The 22,096-nt window shown below is 40.1% G+C and overlaps 1 protein-coding gene across 6 annotated transcripts in view; it reads left to right on the top strand.

The window, feature by feature from the left end:
* Positions 1-22,096, top strand: part of LOC148778313 (RUN domain-containing protein 3B-like) — a 144,695-nt gene that overhangs the window by 49,672 nt on the left and 72,927 nt on the right. For 2 of the 6 annotated variants that reach the window (XR_016036911.1, XR_016036912.1), the window contains exons 3-4: positions 3,522-13,880; positions 19,295-19,426. The exons of 1 other annotated variant lie outside the window; for it this stretch is intronic. Coding sequence is in view for 1 of the 5 variants with exons in the window: in XM_088833785.1 (XP_088689911.1) it covers positions 13,851-13,880 (30 nt within the window). In the remaining 4 variants the exon portion in view is untranslated. The remainder of the gene's footprint in view (positions 1-3,521; positions 13,881-19,294; positions 19,427-22,096) is intronic. 3 more of the 6 variants (XR_016036910.1, XM_088833785.1, XR_016036913.1) reach the window with 2 other exon arrangements.

The following is a 22,096-nucleotide window of genomic DNA, read 5'->3' as shown; positions in this document are numbered from 1 at the left end:
TGATTTCTGTTTGTTTCCAAGGCAAACCATTCAATATTACAGTAATCCAAGTCTATGCCCCAACCAGTAATGCTGAAGAAGCCGAAGTTGAACTGTTCTATGAAGACCTACAAGACCTTTTAGAACTATCACCCAAAAAAGATGTCCTTTTCATTATAGGGGACTGGAATGCAAAAGTAGGAAGTCAAGAAACACCTGGAGTAACAGGCAAATTTGGCCTTGGAGCACAAAATGAAGCAGGGCAAAGGCTAATAGAGTTTTGCCAAGAGAACGCACTGGTCATAGCAAACACCCTCTTCCAACAACACAAGAGAAGACTCTACACATTGACATCACCAGATGGTCAACACCGAAATCAGATGGATTATATTCTTTGCAGCCAAAGATGGAGAAACTGTATACAGTTAGCAAAAACAAGACGAGGAGCTGACTGTGGCTCAGATCATGAACTCCTTATTGCCAAATTCAGACTTAAATTGAAGAAAGTAGGGAAAACCATTAGACCATTCAGATATGACCTAAATCAAATCACTTATGATTATACAGTAAAAGTAAGAAATAGATTTAAGAGTCTAGATCTGATAGAGTGCCTGATGAACTCTGGATGGAGGTTCGTGACATTGTACAGGAGACAGGGACCAAGACCATCCCCATGGAAAAGAAATGCAAAAAAGCAAAATGGCTGTCTGAGGAGGCCTTACAAATAGCTGTGAAAAGAAGAGAAGTGAAAAGCAAAGGAGAAAAGGAAAGATATAAGCATTTGAATGTAGAGTTCCAAAGAATATCAAGGAGAGATAAGAAAGCCTTCCTCAGCGATCAATGCAAAGAAATAGAGGAAAACAACAGAATAGGAAAAATAAGAGATCTTTTCAAGAAAATTAGAGATATCAAGGGAACATTTCATGGAAAGATGGGCTCGATAAAGGACAGAAATGGTATGGACCTAACAGAAGCAGAAGATATTAAGAAGAGGTGGCAAGAATACACAGAAGAACTGTACAAAAAAGATCTTCATGACGAAGATAATCACGATGGCATGATCACTCACCTGGAACCAGACATCTTGGAATGTGAAGTCAAGTGGGCCTTAGAGAGCATCACGACGAACAAAGCTAGTGGAGGTGATGGAATTCCAATTGAGCTATTTCAAATCCTGAAAGATGATTCTGTGAAAGTGCTGCACTCAGTATGCCAGCAAATTTGGAAAACTCAGCAATGGCCACAGGACTGGAAAAGGTCAGTCTTCATTCCAGTCCCAAAGAAAGGCAATGCCAAAGAATGCTCAAACTACCGCACAGTTGCACTCATCTCACACGCTAGTAAAGTCATGCTCAAAATTCTCCAAGCCAGGCTTCAGCAATATGTGAATCGTGAACTTCCAGATGTTCAAGCAGGTTTTAGAAAAGGCAGAGGCACCAGAGATCAAATTGCCAACATCCGCTGGATCATGGAGAAAGCAAGAGAGTTCCAGAAAAACATCTATTTCTGCTTCATTGACTATGCCAAAGCCTTTGACTGTGTGGATCACAATAAACTGTGGAACATTCTGAAAGAGATGGGAATCCCAGACCACCTGACCTGCCTCTTGAGAAACCTGTATGCAGGTCAGGAAGCAACAGTTAGAACTGTACATGGAACAACAGACTGGTTCCAAACAGGATAAGGAGTACGTCAAGGTTGTATATTGTCACCCTGCTTATTTAACTTCTATGCAGAGTACATCATGAGGAATGCTGGGCTTGAAGAAGCACAAGCTGGAATCAAGATTGCTGGTAGAAATATCAATAACCTCAGATATGCAGATGACACCACCCTTATGGCAGAAAGTGAAGAGGAACTCAAAAGCCTCTTGATGAAAGTGAAAGAGGAGAGTGAAAAGGTTGGCTTGAAGCTCAACATTCAGAAAATGAAGATCATGACATCTGGTCCCATCACTTCATGGGAAATAGATGGGAAAACAGTGGAAACCTTGTCAGACTTTATTTTTTTGGGCTCCAAAATCACTGCACATGCTGATTGCAGCCATGAAATTAAAAGACGCTTGCTCCTTGGAAGGAAAGTTATGACCAGCCTAGATAGCATATTGAAAAGCAGAGACGTTACTTTGCCAACCAAGGTATGTCTAGTCAAGGCTATGGTTTTTCCAGTGGTCATGTATGGATGTGAAAGTTGGACTGTGAAGAAAACTGATCGCCGAAGAATTGATGCTACTGTGGTGCTGGAGAAGACTCTTGAGAGTCCCTTGGACTGCAAGGAGATCCAACCAGTCCATTCTAAAGGAGATCAATCCTGGGTGTTCATTGGAAGGACTGATGGTAAAGCTGAAACTCCAGTACTTTGGCCACCTCATGCGACGAGTTGACTCACTGGAAAAGAGTCTGATGCTAGGAGGGATTGGGGGTAGGAGGAGACGGGGACGACAGAGAATGAGATGGCTGGATGGCATCACCGACTCGATGGACATGAGTTTGAGTGAACTCTGGGAGTTGCTGATGGACAGGGAGGCCTGGCGTGCTGTGGTTCATGGGGTCGCAAAGAATCGGACATGACTAAGCGACTGAACTGAACTGACCTGATACGTAGCCAATAGCACAACTATATATATCTCCTTCTTTTTTTTTTTTTTATTCATTAGTGACAGTGTTTGGTTGGTTGCTTCTGTTTAGTTTTATAAAAGTTCTAAGTGTTTGGAAAGGTGTGGGACCATGTCCTGTTGGAATTTCAGTGTTTGCTTATGAAAGAAGATAACATCTGTGGGGAGTATGACTTCAGACATTTGACTTTGGAGTGTTTCTGTATAATTCAACTGGGAATTGCCAAAAAAACATAGGCAAGAATTTATAGTACTTTTCCAGATGGTGATTGTTAAACAATAATTGGAAGCTGTAGGAAAAACAGTGCTTTTGCATAAAGTAGGCATTTATTCAGCATTGGTTAAACTAAGGATTATTTTACTAAATAATTAAGTGCTGTTCTCATGATTCAGAAAAACGTATGCAAACTTTAGCTCTTCTTAAGCCAATAAAGGAGAGAACTACTCCTTAAAATGAATTTTATAACTTTTTAAAAAGTTTAACAGTAAAAAAGAACATTTATTTTTAAAGTTAACTTTATGAATCATATAGTTCAATAAGTGAGCAACTTTCCTGGCCATTTGTATACATTCTGAAGTGCGTGGCTAGCAAATTCAGCAGGCTTCTTGTTCATTTTGCATTCTTTCATTATCAGCTTGTTATGTTAGGGAAGCAGTAATGGAGATGACAATCAACAGTAGCTTCTCTCTTTTGTAACTTAGACACCCCTGCCTCTCCAATAGGATAGGCTACAAGAGACCAGTTTGATTTCCGTGCTGAGTAGAGCCCATGTTCATCTTAATTGAGTTCATCTTATGTAATAGACGTAAGTGGTGTTTACTGCATCAAGATTATTTGTAGCTATCTTATTGGGGCTGTTCAGTTTGGTTTTGTAAACTTCATGTCAGGTTTCTCAAATATCTGTGTTGTTGTTTATTTTTTTTAAAGAGAGTTCCCAAAGTTGCTGATGGCTGTCTCATCTGCAAATACCTCTTCAAGGTACTCTATGCTGGTGACGTCTCCCGCCACTGAGCTGCGCGGGAGCATGGAATTGACTTACTGGGGAGGGCTGTATCAGTTAAGTGATCTTTCTTAGTACATTGCATGGGTTTTGCAAAGCTTTCTGCTTTTGTTAATCCAGAGGGCAGAACTATGCTTACTATTCTTAAATGAAAAGGTTTTTGTTAACTCACACAATATAATACTCCATTTACTCTCCTACATGACCCCTTCTATATTTCTATTAAGTTTCCTGGTTTTAAGCACAGTTTTATTAATCGTGTATCTGTGTTATTTATATTTTGCTGTAACTCACTAACGTAAGACTTACTGGTTATTTTCTCAGTTTGTAAGTGCTGTGTAGTAATATATGAATTACATGCAAACTGGGGCTCAGGGAAGCTGTGAATTTTGCAAAGTTACTCAGTAAAACATACATGGGTGCTATCAACAGTCACTACTGGTCTTAAACCACTAGTGGGGATATATTGCTTAGTTTCCTTTCTTCAAGGTAGACTATATGCCTTAACTCACTTACTTGAAACTTTTTTTATTGTGTTCCTGCTGTATACAAAGCACTGCTAGGCCTCATGCTAATGACCTGGCCTTTTATTATATTTTTCACTTAGAAAAGTAGTGGTGGTGAAGTCGCTCAGTTGTGTCCAACTCTTTGCGACCCCATGGACTAGCCTACCAGGCTTTTCCTTCCATGGGATTTTCCAGGCAAAAGTACTGGAGTGGGTTGCCATTTCCTTCTCCAGAGGATCTTCCTGACCCAGGGATAGAACCCAGGTCTCCCACATTGTAGGCAGATGCTTTACCATCTGAGCCACCAGCGAAGAAGTACATAGTTGTTATTTTTAAGGATCACTTATAGTAAGACAGGTAGAAATAGAAAACAAGTATGTTCTCGTTTCCTCAATCCTGATCCCCACAATCACTTTAAACAATTTAGGTCCCTTATGCATAACCTTAGTCACTGCTGAAACATTACACTCGATTTCTTCAGGCCTATGCTTTGATATGTGACTGTGTGGATGTCAGCCTTCATGCTCTTAACAGTCTACCAGCGTTCTAAGCCTTATATTAAAATTGCTGGTGGAAGAAGAAAGCAAAACCTTTGTATTCTGCTTCGAAAGATGGTAAAATTACTAGGATTAAAAAAGCCTGTAAGTCAAATTCAGTTTTCAGATTTTTGGTGAACTTGATTATCTTCATTTTCTTTGTTGTTTTGGGAGATTAAGAATTGGCTAAGTTTCATGGTATAAACTCTGGTATAGTTTAGAAGTTTGTTTGTGATAAATTCCTTACCAGTGAACAAGACATTGTCAGTACCAAAGGATAATGATTACATTTTATAGATTGGTAACTGATTCATCATTGCTGAATGATTTATTTGAGGCATCTTCTAAGTAACATAGAGCTAGCAGTATAAGTACAGTTGAGTGTCTCATCTAGAATCAGACTTAATCACATCAGCTAAAAGTGTAATTAAAGTTAAAGTGTTTATATTTTTTCTTTTTTTTTAGAACATTAACATGAAACTTTATGTAGAAAATTAATCAAGCTCATGATTGTACTTTCAAAACTGGGTGGTCTAATAAATGTGAACTTCAACTAATAGTAGTGCCTTTTTTTTTTAAAAGACAAGATTCTGATCTGCAGATATAGGCATTTTCTCTGTTTAGAAAATTTTAAACTAATTTTCATAAATTAGCAGGAAGAAATGTAAGATTCCTTCTTCCCTGGCAACTCAATGGTAAAGAATCCGCCGGCAGTGCAAGAGACACAAGAGACATGGGTTCAGTCGCTGAGTTGGGAAGATTCCCCCCCAGTAGGAGGAAATGGCAACTCACTCTAGTGTTCTTGCCAGGAAAATCCCATTGATAAAGGCGTCTGTGGTAGGCTACAGTCCATAGGGTCACAAAGAGTCGGACATGACTGAAGCAACTGAACATGCACACACACACTATAAAATTTACAGTGCAAAGTTAAAAATCTAAATATATTGGCAACAATATAAATCCACAAGTAATTAGTTTCCTTTAAGTATCTGAAACTTTTGCAGTGATATTTTTGTTGTTCAGTTGCTTAGTTGTGCTCTTTTCGACCCCATGGACTCTAGCACACCAGCCTTCCCTATCCTTCACTGTCTTCCAAAGTTTGCTCAAACTCATGTCCATTGAGTCGATGATGCCATCCAACCATCTCATCTTCTGCTGTCCCTTTCTCCTCCTGCCTTCAGTCTTTCCAGCATCAGGGTCTTTTCCAATGAGTCAACTCTTCGTATCAGGTGGCCAGTGAATATCAGCTTCAGCATCAGTTCTTCCAATGAATATTCAGGCTTGATTTCTTTTAGGATTGAGTGGTTTGATGTCCTGCTGTCCAAGGGACTCTCAAGAGTCTTCTCCAGCACCACAGTTCGAAAGCATCAATTCTTTAGCATGCAGCCTTCTTTATGGTCCAGCTCTCACATCCATCTATGACTACTGGAAAAACCATACATTTGACTATGTGGACCTTTGCTGGCAAAGTGATGTCTCTGCTTTTTAGAACATTGTCTAGTTTTGTCATAGCTTTTCTTCCAAGGAGCAGTGATATTAGAGTAGCTTTTTAAAATTTGATGGCGCTGTCTTTTATCGCTTGTCTAGATAAATGGCAGGTCCAAGGCAATGGCAAGACACTCCAGTACTCTTGCCTGGAAAATCCCATGGATGGAGGAGCTTGGTAGGCTGCAGTCCGTGGGGTCGCTAAGGGTCGGACACGACTGAGTGACTTCACTTTCACTTTTCACTTTCACACATTGGAGAAGGAAATGGCAACCCACTCCAGTGTTCTTGCCTGGAGAATCCCAGGGACTGGGGAGCCTGGTGGACTTCCGTCTATGGGGTCACACAGAGTCGGACACGACTGAAATGACTTAGCAGCAGCAGCAGCAGCAAGGTAGTTGTCTTTGATGTTGTCATCCAGGTGATGTGGTGTGGCACTAACAAAACTTCAGCCTGTGAGACCAGCTCTTCACATAACTAAGCACAATACAAAGAGTGGAGAAAGAAAGTAATTTAACAGATTCATTTATATATTACCAAAAGACGTGTCGTCATCCACTCCAGTGTTCTTGCCTGGAGAATCCCAGGGACGGGGGAGCCTGGTGGGCTTCCGTCTGTGGGGTCGCACAGAGTTGGACACGACTGAAGTGACTTAGCAGCAGCAGCAGCATCCACTACTAAATAGAGAGCCACTTTGGAAGTTTGAGTCTTTAGAAGGTCTCATCTGGCCATAAAATAACATAAAAGCGAAACACAAATATACTGCATGATGTAAATATCTACATTATTCAAGTTCAGTTCAGTTCAGTTCAGTCGCTCAGTCGTGTCCGACTCTCCGCGACCCCATGAATCACAGCACGCCAGGCCTCCCTGTCCATCACCAACTCCCGAAGTTCACTCAAACTCATGTCCACAGAGTCGGTGATGCCATCCAGCCATCTCATTCTCCGTCGTCCCCTTCTCCTCCCGCCCCCAACCTTTCCCAGCATCAGAGTCTTTTCCAGTGAGTCAACTCGTCGCATGAGGTGGCCAAAGTATTGCAGTTATTATTCAAGTTAGGTAATATAAAAGAGCAATTTAAAATAACGTTAGACCTTAGAGATCACAGGCCATTTAAGGTGTTTGAAAATAGTCAGTTTAGTGGGAAAGACATCATGTAGCTGGTTAGTAGCAGATCACCTTTTAGTCTAGCAAAATTTCACCTTTTATTTCTGTGCCTGAAATGAGTTAGAGTCAGATCAGTTCAGTTCAGTTCAGTCGCTCAGTTGTGTCCGACTCTCCGCGACCCCATGAATCACAGCACGCCAGGCCTCCCTATCCATCACCAACTCCCTGAGTTCACTCAAACTCATGTCCACAGAGTCAGATCAATGGGTTGGAAATAAGTATTGAAAAGTTTGTTTAACTTTGGTGAAAACTCAACATCTAAAATACATATAAAATTGAAAGTATTTTATACATCTGTACATGTTGCCAATATTAAGAAGAGAATTCAATTAGTGATAGCATGTTTCTTCTCCTGAATAAAATTTCTTCAAAATATAGGCTAGTCAATTCCTTGCTACATGATTTGCTTTTGTGGTTATTTTTAAAGGAAATGAGAATATCTTTGGAGTGATTATTTATTACCTCAGCAATTATTTTTAAGGCATGGTCAGCTTGTAACTTTGTTTTTAAATTTTCCTGTTGAATATAGGTTTTACAGACTAATAACCCCAAGTACATCTATTGCTAACAGTTAATCTGTATTTAAGTACAAGCAATGTTCAAGTAATAATAATTCAAATAACCAATTGAACACTTCTGTTATTCTTAATTAACCTCAACCGTTTTCATAGATGCAGAAATTAATTACTTAAAATCCTAGGATGTATGGACAACTTACATGAGAGTTCATTGGTCCTTTTCTAGCAAACGACCCCACCTTCTCTTAATCAAAACACATCCTTCTGAACGTGAAAAATCCTGGGTCTTGATTTAACAAATTCATTTTGAAAACGATGCACATGAACGAGTAAGGCAGGCAGAGTCAAGCCAGTCACGCTCTCGTCTCACTTACTGAGTAGGCGGAAGTGTGGAGAAGACACTGTTACTGGTATACTTTGTTGCTGTTGTTGAGTCACTCAGTCCTGTCCGACTCTTTGCAACCCCATGGACTGCAGCACGCCAGGCTTCCTGTCCTTCACCATGGCCCGGAGCTTGCTCAAACTCATGTCCATTGAGTCGGTGATGCCATCCAACCGTCTCATCCTCTATTGTCCGCTTCTCCTCCTGCCTTCAGTCTTTCCCAGCATCAGGGTCTTTTCTAATGGCTCAGCTCTTTACATCAGGTGGCCAGAGTATTGGGGCTTCAGTTTCAGCATAAGGCCCTGCAAGTCACGGTGACGTGCCATTCTGTTAGTTGTTTAGTTTCTCAGTTTCTCATCTAGGACATCTTGTCATTGTCTCCTGGGTGAAAGTCATATCATACACCGAGCATATCTTACACAGAGCAGGAGTCTTAAGGATTTCGCATCCATTCCTTCTCTGTATAACCTAAGCCTGGATATTTAGTTTTTCCGTGTCTTTGTTTCCTCTCCTCCAAAAGGGAACTCTGTTTTTTTAAGTTAATTTTTACTGGAGTGTAGTTGCTTCACAACGTTGTGTTAGTTTCTACTGTGCAACAAAGAGAATCAGCTGTACGTGAACATATATCCCCTCGTTTGGGGATTTCCTTCCCATTTAGGCGACCCCAGAGCACTGAGTAGAGCTCCCTGAGCTGTTTAGTAAGTTTTCAGCACTTATCTATTTTATATGTATTACCAGTGTTGTGGGCTTCCCTGGTGGCTCAGAGGTTAAAGCGTCTGCCTCCAATGCGGGAGACCTGGGTTAGATCCCTGGGTCAGGAAGATCCCCTGGAAAAGGAAATGGTAACCCACTCCAGGATTCTTGCCTGGAGAATCCCGTGGACGGAGAAGCCTGGTAGGCTACAGTCCACAGGGTCGCAAAGAGTCGGACACGACTGAGTGACGGAACGAACGAACGAACCAGTGTTGTACACACGTCCATCCCAAACTCCCAATTCATCCCACCCCACTCCTTCCTCCCTTGGTGTCCATAGGTTTGCTCTCTGTGTTTCGCAAATAAGATCATCTATACCATTTTTCTAGATTCCACATATATGCATTAATGTATGATATTTTCCTCTTGTACCTTACCTTTCTCTGTATGATAGCCTCTGGGTCCATACATGTCTCTACAAATGATCCAGTTTCATTCCTTTTTATGCTTGAGTAACATTCCATTCTGTATATGTACCACAGCTTCTTTATCCATCCCCCTGTTGATGGACATTTAGGTTGCTTCCATGTCCTGCCTGTTGTCAGTACTGCTGCAGTGAACATTGGGGTGTGTGTGTTGTTTTGAATTCTGGTTTTCTCTGGAAATATGCCCAGTAGTGGTGTTACTGAGGCATCTCTACCCGTCGATAGGGGACTTTGTTACATTTTTAAAATTTTCAACAGCTCTACTTTGAAATTTCTCATAAATTATTTTCCTCAGCCACATCAAACTTATGAGAAGGTTTAAAATAAAGTTATCAGAGAAACCTTGTGATTCTCCCTTCAAGATTGCTTCCAGTATGTAGTACTACATTTATCGAGAGAAGTGTGGTTGCTATTCCTCATTTTTAAATTGTGGAATTGTCTCAGTTTCTATAATAGAAGCTAAAGAAATTAACCAAGACTAGATTTTAGGGAGGTCAATTTAGGATGGTTGATATGGGAAAAGGTTGGATTAGGGAGTAAATTTTAAAGATTTTTCTAGATTCTAAGCAAATAATGGGAAAAACTTCACTGTGCGTTTCATTGCTGTTTTGTAATGTAAGGGGAGCTTGGATCTTTTAACTCTTTGTATGATAATAATAATAAAAGTAATAATGATTATTAGCATCTGTATTAGGCTATATAGTAATTGCTGCACACACATTATCTAATCCTCACAACAGTGTTATGATGTGGATACTACCATTATTATCAGTTTATAGAAGAAACTCAGGTTGGTAGGGTGGAAAGTCATTTGCTTAAGATTGCACGTCTAGAAAGGGATCTGTGCTGGTCCTCTTGACTCAGAAGCCCATGTTCTTAACCTTAGACATCCTGTCTCTTCTCCAAATGGCTGACAAATTGATAACATGAAAACTGCCCTGAAAACGGACTATACTGACATCCTGTTCTGGGACCCTTTTTTAACTGGAGACGAGAAGGAGCAAAGAAAAGTGATGGGGAGAGACTGAAAGAAAGAAGGAAGATTATAAATATTCCTATAGATTTCTATCTTTTGGCAGTAAGATTTCATTACCGAAGAGACATTTGAGTTATATACTGATGTTTGAGTAGGGATGTGTCAATGCTTTTGTATTTTTTTAATGGTAAATATTTTTATCCAGAATATTTGATGTTTGTAATGTAGCATGCAGACATCTTGATACCAGATTGTCACTGAGCTGTTACTGTAAGAAGATCCTAATTAGATTTTTAAGATTCAAATTTTTATATGCATTGCAGTTAAGATCTGGTTAGTGTGGATTAACCAGTCTATTTGTTTTAATAAATATTTATTAAATGCCTGCTGTGAGACAAGCAGTGTGTCAAGTGCTGGAGATAGAATTAAAGACAAATAAGATATAGTCTGTGCCTTAGTGACCTTACCATCTAATGTGTAAGACAATTAAGTAAATAACTGTAAGTGTAAGCTCAGGGTGTTAGGCCAGCTTGTAGGGAGGAGTAAGTTGCTGTAGAGATCACATGCGGCTTACAAAAAGAGGAGGCCTTTGAAATGTCCTGTGTGATGAATAGGGATTACCTATTGTGATGTGTGAGCTTTCCCTTGGTTGATTAACTATATTATTAGAAATACCAGAGGGATCTTTTTAACAATACCAATGCCTAGGCTCACCCCCAAAGATTCTGATTATTTAGTTTGGATTGAGCCCAGACATGAGTACTTTTTAAAAGAAGCCTAGTTATTCTTAGGTGTAGCCGTGGTTGGACACCACTCAGATATTTCAGACATTGTTCCAAAAGTGCTGCTTGTGGACAAGAACGCTTTTACACTTCTTGATGTTACTTAGAGAAAACATGTTACTGGGGAAAAGAAAATTGAGATAAATAAATGTTCCTTCAAAATAAAGAAGCAGAGGTTTTAAAATATAAAAGCTATTCTTTCTGAAGATTGAACAGCTTCCCTAGGTAAGAATAATTATTTCAGAAAACTGAAGAAATACTAAGATGTCTCTCATACCCCATTTAAAAATATTCAGATTACAGAATTGTTCCCATGGACTTATTACTCAAAGTCCTGCATTGAAATATTAATACACACAAAAGAACATTTGTTCTTGAACACAGATGTAGTTATACGGGTCTGGAAGATGAGAATGGTAAGTGCCTAAGGACTTGTTATGGGTTGTTGACTAGAAGTGAGCAGGTGAATGACAGATGAAGGTTGGGTAGAATGGTAGTGAATGGGTGGTAATGATTAGTCATTGTATGGTTCCAGCTGTTGATAGGTACTATCAACACATTGTTTCATTTCTTCGAACTATCCCTCTGAAGAGGAAAAAAAGTGTTGCCTTTTAAATTTTTTTGTTTTTCCAAGAAGAGAAAGGTTTAGGATGCAATAGGTAACTTTTTTTTTCTTTTTTATTATCTTTCTTTTTTTTTTTTACAGTACTTTCATGTGCCAAGTCCCCTGCTCAGGACTACTCAGGCATTACTCAGGCATTGTTGTATTTGATTCAGAGAATATTCATACTCTTAATACTCAGGCATTACTCAATACTCATTACTCATATAGTCATACTCAATACTCAGGCATTACTCAGGCATTGTTGTATTTGATTCAGAGAATACTCATAAAGTGGTTACTCAAACTAGTCCCCTTTTAGAGTCAAGAAAAGTGGTGTTCAGAAGGGTTAATTAACTTGCCTGGAGTCACACAGCCAGTAAACGGCAGAGATGCGATTTAAATTAATGCTTAACTGGAAGCACAAGGAAGAATAACTGTGTGCTCTCTGAAAGACTGTGTTAGAATAATGGGATATTAACCTGCAAAGAATTTTGCTTACTGTCTAGGCCCTTTTTGCTTCATTTACTTTGATTGTATTATTGAGAAAACTATGATCCAGATCCATTAAATAAATTGCCCCAAATCATGCTGCTGCTAAGTCACTTCAGTCGTGTCCGACTCTGTGTGACCCCATAGACGGAAGCCCACCAGGCTCCCCCGTCCCTGGGATTCTCCAGGCAAGAACACTGGAGTGGGTTGCCATTTCCTTCTCCAATGTGTGAAAGTGAAAAGTGAAAGTGAAGTCACTCAGTCGTGTCCGACCCTTAGCGACCCCACGGACTGCAGCCTACCAGGCTCCTCCATCCATGCGATTTTCTAGGCAAGAGTACTGGAGTGGCTTGCCATTGCCTTCTCCGAGTCAGGTCCACATCTCTGATTAACTGACATAAATCAAGCCAAACTCACCAGTGATAATCACCAGTGACTTCCAAGGTAGCCAATTCAATATTGCCATGTTTCTGGCCCAAGATGACCTCTCAGCAGCACTAAACACAGTTGACCATTCCTCTCCTACCTGAATCCTTCTCTGCCCTTGGATTCCAAATTTAACACTATGTGAATTTCCTTCTGTCTTCCTGGCTGTTCCCTCTGAAGTCTCCTTTTCCATTACGCTATCTTAAATGCTGGGGTGCCTAGGATTTGGCCGTGGAACTTCTCTTCACTCTTTCTTTCAAGTCAGAGGTCATAAAAACTGACAGGGCTTGTGTGTGGCTTAATCATTTATGCAGTTTTAAAACATCTGATTCAGTTGTCCACACCTGGAGATTTTACAGTAAAAAAAAAAACAAACCCCAAAAAACCAGATTTCCTTTAAAAAGAAAAAACAAAATAGGTGTCAGTATTGGGCAAACATTTTCGTAATGGAACAATCAGCTCAATGGAGCAGCAGCTGTTCCCTTGACGCTGGGTCCGTTTGTTCCCCCTTGATCTAAGGTAAGGGAAGTAAAGATACAATCCTGAGCCAGATTCTCGTAAGTATCAAAGGTTCTCCTCCTGAGCCACCAGAACATCTTCCAGTCAGTCTTCAGGGAACTTTATTGCTGGTTGGGTAGAGTCTGCAGGTGCATCCTCGGGAGGGGGAGGGGCGACTGCACGGTGAGGGGTTTAAGGACTCCGCCTACAGAGAGCTGAACAGTTCTTAGGCAAAAACAAGAAACTTACATTTTCAAATACACAATTACACTGCGCCAAATAGAGAACATCCTTTTGGCAAAAGACTGGTACCATCGTTCCTGTAAAAGCATTGTCTGGCCTTCCGCTGGCCTCTCCCGGCCGAAGTGGCCTGGGCACACCAGGAGAAGGCCCTAGCTCTCTTCTCTCACACCCAGTATTAGGAAGCCCTCGAGGGCCCCAAATCATACAAGTTGGTAAAGTTAGAATGGGACCAGACTTAAGGCTTTTTGACCCCAAGATCAGTGTCCTTTCCACAATCTGACACTCGACTGCCCTTTATTTTGTTGTTCTTGCATTTTGAGTTACTAGGCTGGTTTATTTTGTGTTACAATTTGTCTCCTGAAGGTCAAGTAAGCTGGTTTGGTTACAGAAGTCCTCGTAGCTTCTGGGACTATATCAGAGTGGCTTGCGGAAAGTTTCACAGAACTGTATCTGCAGCATTGAAAATATGGAACACGTCAGTTCCTCCAGAGCTAAGGTAAGACATCAGTAGTAATGCGCAGGGTGTGTGTGTGCTCTCAGCCTAAGCATTTGACCCAAGTAGAGGATTCAAGCTCGTTGCTGTATACAATATTTCTTTTCTTTGTTGAAATTAAGCACTTGACCAAATTTAACATCTTTCAGAGGCTTAATTTTTTTTACTAGTTATTTTAGAGTGCTCTTAAATGTTCACTGTTGTCTTATAAGTAGCAAGAAGGCATGAAGCTAGTCACTGTGAGTTTCTTTTTGAGAAGCACGGTGAAATATTACCCAGTCTGTGAAGTTTGAGCAGCTCTTCGTGTCCTGCACTGGCAGTCCACATGTCAGACTGTGTTCACATAGTTCCAGAATGTGATTTGCTTGTTGCACCGGGTTGATGTTTGCATTACTGATGCAGAAGCAGTGATAGGTAAAATTGCTGATGCCTTGGCATAAATTAAAACAGTGGCATCAAACTTTTCTAGTGGTCATTGAGTTCTTCCTCGTCATGCACTCAGTCTTAAAAAAAAAAAGCCAGTTTCACTTAATGTCTGTAATGGTAAACATTGTTAATTTAATTAAATCTCAACCTTTGAAAGCCTTTCTTTTTAATATTTTGAGTGACACAATGGGAAGCAAGCGTAAAGCCTTTCTGCAGCATACTAAAATATGCTGGTGGTCTCAAGGAACAGTACTCATGCAGTCGTTTGAATTGTTAGCTGAACTGGATGCTTTTGTTGTGTAATAGTATTTTTACTTGAAAGAAAAACATTCGAACTATAGCTTTTTTGACTCAGGCATTTGTAGACAGTCCTTAAATAAAGATGAATGAAGTAAGTCTGTTCTGACAAGAAAAACAGCTTGACAATATTTGCTGCCAACATTAAAATTAAAATTTCAGGTAAAAATTAGAATTTGGGAAAACTTAGAGTGTATTCACAAGCTTGATAGCTTCCTAGGACTTAAAAGACTTTTCTGATAATGTTAATATTAACAAAAATGTATTTGTATTGTTTAATGGAATGTGTAACATTTTTAAGTTAGGGTGTTAGTCATGTCTGACTCTTTGCAACTCCATGGATTGGGGCCCACCAGGCTCCTCCGTCCATGGCATTTTCCAGGCAAGAATACTGGAGTGGGTTGCCATTCCCTTCTCTAGGGATCTTCCTGACCCAGCGATCAAACCCGTGTCTCCTGTATTGCAGGCAAACTCTTTACTGTCTGAGCCAATAGGGAATACATTTAAGTCAATAAATGTCTTCATTTCTAAGTCAACTATGACTAGTTTTTTTGTAAAAATTTTTTCTCATAGATGTTTAAATCTTTTTTATTTCATTTTTACTTTAGCAGATTTCATTTTTGTCACAGTTATCTTAGTAGTCCTTTGGCCTTCATTTTTTTGAACTATTAAATTTATTCATTTACTTACTTTCTAATTCTCTGATTGAATACAGGTTTTAAAAATGTGCAATTTGAGTTCTCTTTTGCATCTTAACTGAGTTTGTATCTTGGCTTCTGTAGGTTAAGATGAAAAGACTTGCTTAGTCACTCAGTCATGTCCGGCTGTTTGTGACCCCATGGACTGCAGCACGCCAGTCTTCCCTATCCTTCATTATCTCCAGAGTTTGCTCAGACTTATGTCCATTGAATCAATGATGCCATCCAACCATTTCATTCTTTGTTGCCCCCTTCTCCTCCTGCCCTCAGTTTTTCCCAGCATCAGGGTCTTTTCCAGTGAGCTGGCTCGTCACATCATATGGCCAAAATATTGGAGCTTCAGCATCAGCATCAGTTCTTCCAGTGAACATTCGGGCTTCATTTCCTCTCGGAGTGACTGGTTTGATCTCCTTGCTGTCCAAGGGACTCTCAAGAGTCTTCTCTAGCATCAAGGTTCAAAAGCATCAATTCTTAAGCATTCATCCTCTTTATGGTCCAACTCTCACATCCATACATGACTATTGGAAAAACCACAGCTTTGATTATACAGACCTTTGTTGACAGAGTGATGTGTCTCTTTTTTAAAACACTGTCTAGGTTTGTCGTAGCTTTCCTTTCAAGGAGCAAGTGTCTTTAATTTCATGGCTGCAGTCACTGTCCACAGTGATTCAGGAGCCCAAGTAAGTAGTCTGTCTCTGTTTCCATTGTTTCCCCATTTATTTGCCATGAAGTGATGGGACCAGATGCCATGCGATTAGTTTTTTGAAAATGTTGAGTTTTAAGCCAGCTTTTTCGCTCTCCTCTTTCACCTTCATCAAGAGACTCTTTAGTTCCTCTTCGCTTTCTGCCGTTAGGGTGGTGTCATCTACATAGCTGAAGTTATTGATATATCCCCTAGCAGTCTTGATTCCAGCCTGTGATTCATCTAGCCTGGCATTTCACATAATGTACTCTGCATATAAGTTGAACAAGCAGGGTACAGTATACAGCCTTGAAGTACTTCTTTCCCAATTTGGAACCACCCTGTTGTTCCATGTCTGCTTCTAGCTGTTGCTTCTTCCTGCATACAGGTTTCTCAGGAGGCAGGTCAGGTGGTCTGGTATTCCCATCTCTTGAAGAATCTTCCACAGTTGTTGTGACCCACACAGTCAAAGGCTTTATTAGCATAGTCGATGAAGCAGATGTTTTTCTGGAATTCTCTTGCTTTTTCTGTGATTCAGTGCATGTTGTCAATTTGATCTCCGGTTCATCTGCCTTTTCTAAATCCAGCGTGTACATCTGAAAGTTCTCGGTTCATGTAATGTTGTAGCCTAGCTTGAAGGATTTGAGCATTCCCTTGCTAACATGTGAAATGAACGCAACTGTATGGTAGTTTGAACATTCTTTGGCATTCAGCTTCTTTGGGATTGGAATTAAAACTGAACTTTTCCAGTCCTGTAGCCACTACTGAGTTTTCCAAATTTGCTTCTGTATTGAGTACAGCACTTTTACAGCATCATCTTTTAGGATTTGAACTAGCTCAACTGGAATTCCATCACCTCCACTAGCTTTGTTCATAGCGATACTTCCTAAGGTCCACTTGACTTCACATTCCAAGATGTCTGGCTCTAGGTGAGTGATCACACCATCGTGGTTATCTGGGTCATGAAGATCTTTTTTGTATAGTTCTTCCTCTGTTTATTCTTGCCACCTCTTAATATCTTCTGCTAGGTCCATCCCATTTCTGTCCTTTATTGTGCCCATCTTTGCATGAAATGTTCCCTTGGTATCTCTGATTTTCCTGCAGAGATCTCTAGTTTTTCCCATTCTGTTGTTTTCCTCTGTTTCTTTGCAGTGATCACTTAGGAAGGCTTTCTTATCTCACCTTGCTATTCTTTGGAACTCTGCATTCAGATGCTTATATATTTCCTTTTCTCCTTTGTCTTTAGCTTCTCGTCTTTTCTCAGCTATTTATAATGCCTCCTCAGACGACCATTTTGCCTTGTTGCATTTCTTTTTCTTGGGGGTGGTTTTTGTCACCACCTCCTGTACAATGCTAGGAACCTCCATCCATAGTTCTTCAGGCCCTGTCTATTAGATCTAATCCCTTGAATCTATGTGTCACTTCCACTGTATAATCATAAGGGATTATATTAATCAAGGTACCCCAGTGATATAGAAACTTTATTTTCAAATTAAAAGCAGGAGAGATTAACATGACAAGTATATTCTAAACCCCTTCAATATAGGGGAGATATATTTCTGTAACTAGCATATACCAAAATACAAAAGGTAATTGAGAAGGTAAGAAACACTAGGAATGTAGCACTCTTGACCTGGGTGGACCAAAGAATCTGAAACTCCAGCTGACCAGCTGTCTTAATAAGCCTTGGGAGTAGGCCCTACACAGCGAGATGCTGCCCAGCAGAGACAGGTTAATATTTATTCTGTAAAAAAATGGTATTGAGTATCAAAATACCACAGAACAATCACCTTCTAAATCCTGTTTTTATATCTTTGTTTTGCTCAGGCCTCAAAGAGAGTCCATCCCCAGGCAAGGATACTGGAGTGTGTTGCCATTTCCTTCTCCAGGGGATTTTCCTAACCCTGGGATCAAACTCAGGTCTTCCTCATTGCAGGCAGACTCTACCATCTGAGCCACCAGAGAAGCCTCCATTTATTAATACTCATAGGGGAAGAAAGATCTACTACTAGTCTGGAAAAGTCTGCAGGCAAAGATTACACCTGTCTTTATTCATTGTAGTGCCAAGAGCAAAGTACTTAATCTATTCAATGAATCACATCTGCCAAGTGTCAGGATTGAAGGATTAAACAAATATCTCAGAGCCTTTGCACTGCAGTTTGGAGTGACTGCTAGCTTGTATAGCACTCTTATCCAGCCTTGATACTTGGGAAAACATATCAGAACCTGAGCACCAAACTTACGTTTAAAACAGTGTGTAACTCAGTAGGCTTGGATCCAAAACTACGATCTTCATTTTTGACTTCTATTTAAGAAACCAGATTCATTCTGATTACACATTTAGGGTTATGTGAACATTTTAAATAGTGGAAGACAGGATACCCTGTGGCGCAGTGATTGAGTCAGTCCAGAGACATTCTCTGAATTGACTGATTGCATCAGGATTGCCTGTGTCTTCCTATCACTGCAGCTGAGATTCATATTGTAGAAACTTGCTGCCACAAGACTTAGTCATCCTAATCTGAGACCTGTAAAATGTAGACATTCCCTTTCTTTGCTTGGTCTGTGACTAGTTGAGCTCAGTTTCCAGGGCCTATTCATAGCCTGTCAATGAAATAGAATATTTGAATTGAAGATTGTGACTATAATCTTTACATCTCAGGCATATTTACAGCTATTCTTTCTACAGTATACAAGGGATCTTCCTGGGCAGTCCAGTGGTTACCACTCTGTTTCCACTGCAGAGGGCATGGGTTTGATCCCTGGTCAGGGAATGAAGATCCCGCGTGCCCACCAGTGCAGCCAAAAATAAAAAGTATAATATGCAGGAATTTGGGGACATAGGATTTCTGTACATCAGCTTATTTAGGTGTCAGGCTAGAATTAGCTTTCTGAGAAAAATAACTTCATATCAATAGGTACCTATTTGCTTGCTTCTGAACTTATCCATCTTCCCTATCTGCTAATTTGGGTCAGTTACTTGTAAGCATAATAGTAATACATGACCTTTGACAGTAGGTCCACTGAAATTGGATCCTTAGTTACTATTGTTGTTTATCTTGCAGATATTTCCATTGGATTTTCTTAGTATCCCAGCTGATTTCAAGTTCAAGATAGCCTTCTTCCCCTTTAGTTAGTTTCTGGCCTTAAAGTATGAACTCTCTTCTGTCGTTCAGTTCTTCCTTCTTCCTGCATATCTTGTGTGAATTTTCTTCTCCTTTGTTTTTAAGAGCATTCTTATTTTTTAAATTCTTATTTAAGGCTGTGTTAGACTTTCCTAATTTGTGGTTGCTTACCCTATGTATTCTTTGCAGCCAAAGATGGAGAAGCTCTATATAGTCAGCAAAAAGAAGACCAGGAGCTGACTGTGTCTCAGAATATGAACTCCTTATTGCCAAATTTAGACTGAAATTGAAGAAAGTGGAGAAAACCACTAAACCATTCAGGTATGACCTAAATCAAATCCCATATGACTATTCAGTGGGAATGAGAAATAGATTTAAGGGACTAGATCTGATAGACAGAGTGCCTAATGAACTATGGACAGAGGTTCGTGACATTGTACAGGAGTCAGGAATCAAGACCATCCACAAAAAAAAGAAATGCAAAAAAGCAAAATGGCTGCCTGAGGAGGCCTTACAAATAGCTGTGAAAAGAAGGGAAGCGAAAAGCAAAGGAAAAAAGGAAAGATACACCCATTTGCATGCAGAGTTCCAAAGAATAGTGAGGAGAGATGAAAAAGCCTTCCTTAGTGATCAGTGCAAACAAAAAGAGGAAAACAATAGAATGGGAAAAAATAGAGATCTCTTCAATAAAATGAGAGATACCAAGGGAACATTTCGTGCAAAGATGGGCTCAATAAAGGACCAAAATGGTAGGGACCTAACAGAAGCAGAAGATATTAAGAAGAGGTGGCAAGAATACACAGAAGAACTATACAAAAAAGATCTTCATGACGAAGATAATCACAATGGTGTGATCACTCACCCAGAGCCAGACATCCTGGAATGTGAAGTCAAGTGGGCCTTTGGAAGCATCACTATGAACAAAGCTAGTGGAGGTGATGGAATTTCAGTTGAGCTATTTCAAATCCTGAAAGATGATGCTGTGAAAGTGCTGCACTCAATATGCCAGCAAATGTGGAAAACTCAGCAGTGCCCACAGGACTGGAAAAAGTCAGTCTTCATTCCAATCCCAAAGAAAGGCAATGCCAAAGAATGCTCAAACTAGCGCACAATTGCACTTATCTCACACTCTAGTAAAGTAATGCTCAAAATTCTCCAAGCCAGGCTTCTACAATATGTGAACCATGAACTTCCACATGTTTCATTTGGTTTTAGAAAAGGCAGAAGATCCAGAGATCAAGTTGCCAACATCCGCTGGATCATCAAAAAATCAAGAGTGTTCCAGAAAAACATCGATTTCTGCTTTATTGACTATGCCAAAACCTTTGATTATGTGGATCACAATAAACTGTGGAACATTCTGAAAGAGATGGGAATACCAGACCACCTGACCTGCCTCTTGAGAAATCTGTATGCAGGTCAGGAAGCAACAGTTAGAACTGGACATGGAACAACAGACTGGTTCCAAATAGGAACAGGAGTACATCAGGGCTGTATATTGTCACCTTACTTATTTAACTTATATGCAGAGTACATCATGAGAAACGCTGGGCTGGAGGAAGCACAAGCTGGAATCAAGATTTCTGGGAGAAATATCAGTCACCTCACATATGCAGATGACACCACCCTATGGCAGAAAGTGAAGAACTAAAGAGCCCCTTGATGAAAGTGAAAGAGGAGAGTGAAAATGTTGGCTTAAAGCTCAACATTCAGAAAATGAAGATTATGGCATCTGGTCCCATCACTTCATGGCAAATAGATGAGGAAACAGTAGACACAGTGGCTAACTTTGTTTTTCTGCACTCTAAAATCACTGCAGATAGTGACTGCAGCCATGAAATTAAAAGACGCTTACTCCTTGGAAGGAAAGTTATGACCAACCTAGACAGCATATTAAAAAGCAGAGTCATTACTTTGCCAACAAAGGTTCGTCTAGTCAAGGCTATGGTTTTTCCCTTGGTCATGTATGGATGTGAGAGTTGGACTATAAAGAAAGCTGAATACTGAAGAATTGATGGTTTTGAACTGTGGTGTTGGAGAACACTCTTGAGAGTCCCTTGGAGTGGCAAGGAGATTCAACCAGTCCATCCTAAAGGAGATCAGTCCTGAGTGTTTATTGGAAGGACTAATGTTTAAGTTGAAACTCCAATATTTTGGCCACCCGATGCGAAGAACTGACTCATTGGAAAAGACCCTGATGCTGGGAAAGATCGTGGGCAGGAGAAGAAGGGGACGACAGAGGATGAGATGGTTGGATGGCATCACTGACTCAATGGACATGGGTTTGGGTGGACTCTGGGAGTTGGTGATGGACAGGGAGGCCTGGCATGCTGTGGTTCATGGGGTCGCAAAGAGTTGGAGACAACTGAGCGACTGAACTTAACTGAAATCCATGCCTCTATTTTTAACCTTTTGAATATCAAGAACTAATTATACGTCTAATTCAAAGTAGGTTTGTGGATAAAGTGTATTTCAAGATATCTGTAAAAAGTAGAACATGGTATGAAAATGATCTGGGATTTCTATTGGCAACAGAGTCACAGTTACTGCTGACACTACAGAGGCTTGTTGCCTGCACTTATAATCGAAGGAAATGCTGCATTTTAGTTAGGGGTTAAGAAAATTAAATGTGTAAATTTTACCCTGGTCAAATTCCTTAACCAGGGATTCCAGGTCGAGTACTTTTGCTCTAAGGGGAGTTGACAGACAAAAATGTATGGGCCAGAACATACCCCCTAATAAAGGATACTCACTCTCCAACCAGTTTTCTTTAAGTAATAACATACCCTAATATAACTGAATGCTGAATTCCAAAGAATAGCAAGGAGAGATAAGAAAGCCTTCCTCTGCGATCAATGCAAAGAAATAGAGGAAAATAACAGAATAGAAAAACAAGAGATCTTTTCAAGAAAATTAGAGATATCAAGGGAACATTTCATGCAAAGATAGGCTCGATAAAGGACAGAAATGGTATGGACCTAACAGAAGCAG

Source organism: Moschus berezovskii, chromosome 3, assembly GCF_049115385.1.
Source record: "Moschus berezovskii isolate FMDL1 chromosome 3, NW_MosBer_1.0, whole genome shotgun sequence".
Taxonomy (NCBI): domain Eukaryota; kingdom Metazoa; phylum Chordata; class Mammalia; order Artiodactyla; family Moschidae; genus Moschus; species Moschus berezovskii.
Note: the sequence above shows the minus strand (reverse complement) of the source record. Positions and strands in the feature narration are given on the sequence as shown.